General features: G+C 35.4%; 1 protein-coding gene across 1 annotated transcript in view; it reads right to left on the reverse strand.

Moving 5' to 3' along the window:
- Positions 1-6,037, reverse strand: part of LOC113240682 (glutamate receptor 1-like) — a 76,553-nt gene extending 70,516 nt beyond the window's left edge. The window contains exon 1 of the mRNA XM_026478059.1: positions 5,935-6,037. Coding sequence (XP_026333844.1) covers positions 5,935-6,037 — 103 coding nt within the window. The remainder of the gene's footprint in view (positions 1-5,934) is intronic.
- Between the last annotated feature and the right edge of the window lie 759 nt (positions 6,038-6,796).

A 6,796-nucleotide genomic window follows, 5' to 3' on the forward strand; every position in this document is an offset into this window, starting at 1 on the left:
ATTTTCAGTACAAATCGGCAATTTCATACTTTAACCCCTATTATAATTTATGTACGTATAACACTGGCGCAAAATTTCAACGTTTAGTACGATACAATTTTAGAGGAGGCGGAAAACTGGAATGTTTTAATAATAATATGATTATTTTCAATTTTATAGTTTCTAGAAGATAAATGACAAACCGTTCAATATGTTAACATACCCTGGTGGTCACTATGACTGATAATGAAGTACATTTTTTGTGAAGAACATTGACCGCGGGTCCGCGCTAAAAAGTGTCCGAACTTATAGGGCGTTAAAATCGTATACAGAGCGTCATTCACGCTTTAGTCTTCGTTTGTTCGACTGACAGCGAAGCAAGCAAAATTAGACAGGAATGCGATGACATTACAATTTAAATTCAACGTTTTAGCTTTTTCATATTCCTTGACATGTCACTACGGTTAAATAGGCTGACTTGGGACTTTTGTTTCGTGGGGTTTTGTATTAGACCCGTCGTCCATTTATTTGTAACTCAATGGTGAAAAACAATTGATTTTCCGTCTAAAAGCGTCAACCACTAGGATATTTACCTTACTGTCCACAGTACTTGAAAATCAACAAAATAAATGGTGAAATTTTTAAGTTGTCCGTTAAAAATAATTCCTTGAGTACTTTTAAACTAAAAAATGCGCAAAGTCGTATCAAAGAGTTACACAATCGGACCTGTCAGCGTGTGACGAGAACCAACACTGACTTAGCCTACCAACGCTATTGTGATATTCGAAATGTGTCATTGAAAAATAGTCTATAATAAACCGAATTCATCCACTAATCTGCCTCCCTTAGAGGTGGAATATTTTTCTAGAAATTTGAATGGGATCATGAGAATCGGCTCACAAATATAAAGTGTTTGTGCGCTGTTTAACAAACACACAAAAAAATATGCTTGGTTTGAGAATCTCCCATTTTTTAAAGTCGGTTAAAAAGAAACTAACTGTTAGGTGGTGTCAATTATTAATAACATGATTAGGTCAAATTCCCAGAAGGTTACCGCCGGCAACTTTGCAAAGCCAGACAGTGTAATTACATTCACATTTTAGATTGTGTCAGTATCACCACTTTTTCCGAACGTGTCATATTTGACAATTTATTGTTTAAATTATTTTATTTGCTTGATAATGACACAATAAAAACGCACCAACCAAGTACAACACTTAAAACTATTCTAATACTAAAGCACAGTTCACAGTTAATTAATTGTTAATAATTAACAACCAATAATTAATTTATAATTAATTATGCATAGCTTTTAAATAAAATCATAAAATACATTTATAAAATGTATAAAATACAAAATAATAAAGTTCATTTATAATTTTAAATAAAATAAAATATTTCATTTAAAACTAAAAATGAACTTTTATAAATAATAGCAATAATGATAATAATAATTGATTTCAGTGGAGCTCCTTGTGAAAGAGTTCGTCCAGGGAAGTACTGCCACGTTACCTATTTCTGCCGCCAAGCAGTAATGTTAGCATTACTGTGTTCCGGCTTGAAGGGTAAAGGTGGTGGTGAAATTACAGGCACATGGAACTTGTCAACTTATGTCTATAGGAATCTATTAATTAAATGGTCAAGCTATGTCATGCTCTCTACTGGAGCAATAGTAAATAAAATCTTTGTGGAATATTCCTTAGTTGATCGCATTGCGCTGCTGTTTCATCTACGTATTCCAAAGAAATCAAGGATGGACGGGTTTACAAACATCAGACCTGCTACTGTACTTCGTGCAATTGTAGATAAAGGCGTTAACCCGGTTACCCATTACTTGTTAGAAACTTGATTTAAGCAGCAAACATAATTTAAGTTGCGATTTGCAGCGGTCGCCGAATAAGAATGTAGCCATTTACGAGTAAACCTTCCTTATTTATCGGATAACCAACAATTAAGACCGACGTAAATCCTTTTTCTGTTTAAAAGAGAGTTCTCGAGAGAAATCTGGGTTTGGTGATAAATGGTAACATAATTTAAGGAGCACACAGACGGTAGGTACAGGGTCAAGAGCACATCAAGCTTGACACATATGATTTAAATCCAACTCGATGCTCCTTACGATAAGAATGGTCCAAAGTACAAAGTGTCAAGCTTGACGTGCTCTTGACTGTACATTGAATAAATGTTTTTTGACCATTAAATTACTACACATATAGAATTCGGCCATATTATTATATCGACATTGCTACGAGGTCTTTGGACTGCAATTACATAGTTTTGAGCTACTGTAATATAGTGTCTTACTTATTCGAAACTTCCAATAAAACCATACACAGTATTTATAATGCCTGCATAAGACATTGTCATGCAGTGTCCAGAAGTTTGAAGAATAAATTAGAATGAAGTGTTGTTCCAGCAAAATTTGCCGTAAAATATTTGTTTATTACCAGTAGGAATGCTCTTACATTAAGGTTTTGTTTTCATTATTATAAAGATATTTTGGTTCTGTACGCTGTTGGAAATAAGTAATAAAAGGTTCATAGTAAAGTTTCATTTGCAGTTTTAGGAACTGATCCGGTAAATATTAAATTTAATAACATTAGATATGTTATTAAATTTACCTACCTAATTTTATTACCAGTAGAGCTACTTGTGAAAGAGTTCGTTCAGGGAAGTCATGCTACCTTACCGATTTCTGCCGCCAAACAGTAATTTACAGCATTACTGTGTTTCAGTTTTGAAGGGTAAGGGTGCTGGTGAAATTATAGGCACAAGGAACTTGCTCATTGATCATAGGCATCATATAACTTAATGTCGGAGGGTGACATGACGGGCGCAGCGGTAGTGATAGTCAGATATATGCGATTTGAAGCTCTGAGTGGCACTGCAACTGTTATGATCAGGCGTGTACTCGTAGCTTGACATTAGGTGCACGACTTGTTCGATCTGTCTTTGAAATACTCCCTTGCGGTTCTCCATATGGTGTTAGTTCAGAATCAGGCTTATATTCCATTTCCATTCATGTTGATTCTATTAAGTAAATGTACTTAAACGATTTAAAGCTCTGAGCGACATTCGTCCCGTCTTCTTCTTCTTCTTAGTGTGCCGCTTCTCTACGAAGGTTGGCGACCATCAGGCTATTCTTATTTTTGAAGCTGCCACACAAAAGAGGAAACGTAAGCTAAAGTGGAACCAGTTTCTCAGATTCTTCAACCACGAGGCATTCCTTCTGCCACGACTTTGCTTTCCTCGTTTTTACCTTGCATTATTAGTTGAAAAATCCAGTAGCTATCTGTCCTGAGTATCTCCAACTTTTTCCCGTTTGACGAAGAATCTCAATATTTATTGGTGACCTTTTGTATCCACGATATGCCAAGCATTCGTCTGTACAGCCACATCTCAAAGGACTCCTCTTTTGAGCATAATCCTTTGGTCAAGGTCCAACACACCATACCAAACAGCAAGATACTGAAGATATAACTGAGGATCAAATGTATGTCAAGTTTAAGGTTGAACCTTTTACAACACAAAATCTTTTTCACTTTCAAGAAGGCATTCCGTGCTTCTTCAGTGCGATACTTTACGCAGTCCCAGTGTTCATTTACGTAGCTACTGAGGTGTTTAAATTGGTGTACGCGTTCTATTGGATTATTTTCCAAAGTCAAATATTCATTCGCTACTGGGGTCTTAGATACGACCATAAATTTTGTCTTTTTTGTGTTGATTTTCAATCCATAGTTGTTACTTTGCTTGCTACATTTACATGATTCAGCGGTTTTTGTAGGTCAGCGATATTCTCATAATCAGTATAGTATCATCTGCGTAGCGTATATTATTAATGAGTTCTCCGTTTATCACTATACCCTCTTCGGCTTCATGTAAAGGCTCTGTTAATGAAGACATTAAATAAAACAGGTGATAATATGCACCTTTGTCTTAAGCCACGTTTCCTTTCAGTTTATTTGTAGTTGGTCTTCCACTTATACCATTGCTTTCTGGGCCCAGTAAAGATTGGTTATAGTTCTGAGGTCAAGTCTTTAAATTCCATCTGAATCAGATGTTCATGGCGAACCCTATCAAATGCCTTTTCATAGTCTATAAAACATAAATAGACTATTCATATCCAAACATCTTTGAACTAAGACATCAGGTCTCTAGTGACTAAGTCGTTCCTGAAACCGAATTGTGTGTCTCTGATATACATATATTCTTCGCATTTTTGATGAATACAAGAATGAGTGATCTTTAGGAATACTTTCAGGATATGGCTCATTAAAGTGATTGTTCTGTGATCCTCACAGCGCTTGGCATTTGGTTTTTTGGGTATAGTGATAAAAGCAGATTTTAGCTAGTCTGCACTCTTATCAACCATATTGAAGAGCTACTTCATGCATGAGACGATTCGTTAGACATGGTCTTAACACTTTCATGGGCAGTAACGGCGTTAACTACGACGCTTTATTGTTTTTTTTTTTTTGAATTTTACATATTCCACTTGTGATTCTAATATTTCAAAATACTTTTCTGGAATTGTTATAATCTTATTTTGAGTTCTATTGCCGTCGAAAAGTCTGTCTATATATAGGCTGTAATCGTTAGGTATGCCCAGGCGATTATTTCATAAATATAAGAGATATCAAAAAGCTTTCAACTGATATCGAAAGTACGTTACCTAATAAGTAAATCGACATCAATAACTTTTTTTTAAATAAAACTAGATACATTTAATATGACAAGTTCGAATTTCAAACACCTTTTCCACGCTAGCGTGCAGTAAACGTTTTTGCGCGCAGATTTCTAATGAGAAAGAAAACCTTTCCGAGCTAGTGAGGCGAAAAATAAATTACAGACGTCATGCAGAATAATTTGTTCTTTTTGCTCAATGGCGGTGTATTTTAATGAGTTTACCAATGTCGAATTTTCCGTAAAGTACTTTTGAGGACATTTGCAGATTTTGCTATTCACCAAGTACAGTGGGAGTGCAATTTGAAAAAATACAAGCGTTCTCATAAAATTTTTAATTTAGATGCTGCTTCGTTATTTGAAAGACGGAATAAAACTCGCTTGCAACTAGTTTATTAAAAGTAAAATGCTATCTAAATCAAAACGAAAGGTATGTAAATAAGTTACATTCGTTTTTCCGTGAGCGCCTATGATCTCTCATGTAGATTCAAGTGTAATTGTATATTATAGATTCTGATACTTTTCTGTGCACCCTCGGGACAAAAGTGATAGAAGGAGGAAGTTAAATGTTATCGTACGACTCTATTTACGTGACTTAGCATAATTCCACATAATAAATCTAGAACCTAATAAAACACTTTAAAAAATGGCCAAAATCATAATAGAGTTATGATTGCTGACAGTATTAACTCGTTTTGTAAATAGTGGATGTCAGTTTTAGTCAAAAGTTATTTTTCTATTTTTTTTTTCCATAGTAGCATTGACTTACAAATAAAGTAGTAAAGAAATAAACGGTTAAGTAAAAGACTTTTTCTGCAACATAATTACCTAACTTAACTTCAACTTGCGTTTATATAAAAAATTTAATAAACTAAAAACCAACTCTATGGAAGCTGAGTGAGGTAGCACGAGATTCACGAAGAGCTGTTAATATACGTTACACATCCGAGAGAGTCCGAGACGGAAATAGCAATACGTCGCTGACTAGAGGGAGAAAATCGATAGGTTCGCTTTCAGACCACGAATTGAAAAGAGACAGAGCTACAAAACACGTAAAATCACTGATGCTTAAACTTTTTACATGCAAACTATTAGTATGCATACGTTTAGAATCAACTTATCGAAACAGCTAAAATTAATAATTTATCAAAATAAAGTAAATAATCAACCAATTAAAAACATGTCAACAACAAAACACCAACCAAATTTATTTCATTACTTGAAATGTTTAAACTATTATTCTATGTTAAAATTATGCAAAAGTATACATACCAACAGCAATCTTTTCAACAGGAAAACTCTGCGCTGACAATACCCCAAATTGTAACAAAAACAAGCCGGCACTAACCAAGACGAAACGTTCGTTGAACACCATTGTTACCACTTTTTCTGTCTCTATAACATTATCGATTGATTCAACACAGCCTAGAACATACTACAAACGTTGTTTTTAGCGGAATTATAGCGATTTCTATAAAATGTGAGTCGATAAAGTGTAGGGATGCTGTGTGCAAACCTGAGACTTAGGGGCGACTGATGGGCGATGGCGGAGCGACTGTGGCATGAGGAGCGGGGGCGCACGCCCAACCCGCCACCCACGCTCACTTGCTTGCTGAAAGCGCTGAAAGCTTATCGCAATTCGCGACCACCATACAATCTTTTATCATTAACCCTGCTCTTAATGACCCTTTTTAACATTATTTTTTTAAATATAATCAACAAAAGGGGGAAAACAAAACCAGGTAGAAATTAAGGATAACAAATTTGTGTTCGCAAAGAAAAAGGTACAATAAATAAAGTAGTTCGCCTAAGTTTTTATGTTCCAAACATGTACATTAGTCGCAAAAATTTTGTTATAGTAATTTACTTTGCGCTGTCTTTGTCTGGGAGTTTTGCGGTGAAAGACAAAAACACTCACACTTATGGCGATTGAAGAGTGCGCGCGTCGTTTCGAGCAAACCGCGGGTACAACCGCCCAGCCCCCTAGCCGCCTTCCTGCTCCCCCACAGACTTGATCTCCCTCACGCATTAGCCACAATTCTCAACGAAACCATAGCTTTATGTTCAGCCCATTTGATTTATCGATATAATCGATTAACATTGCATGATTAGAACAAAAACAAAATCTTATATT

This window comes from Hyposmocoma kahamanoa, unplaced genomic scaffold (assembly GCF_003589595.1).
Source record: "Hyposmocoma kahamanoa isolate Upper Pololo Valley unplaced genomic scaffold, ASM358959v1 100021, whole genome shotgun sequence".
Lineage (NCBI taxonomy): Eukaryota > Metazoa > Arthropoda > Insecta > Lepidoptera > Cosmopterigidae > Hyposmocoma > Hyposmocoma kahamanoa.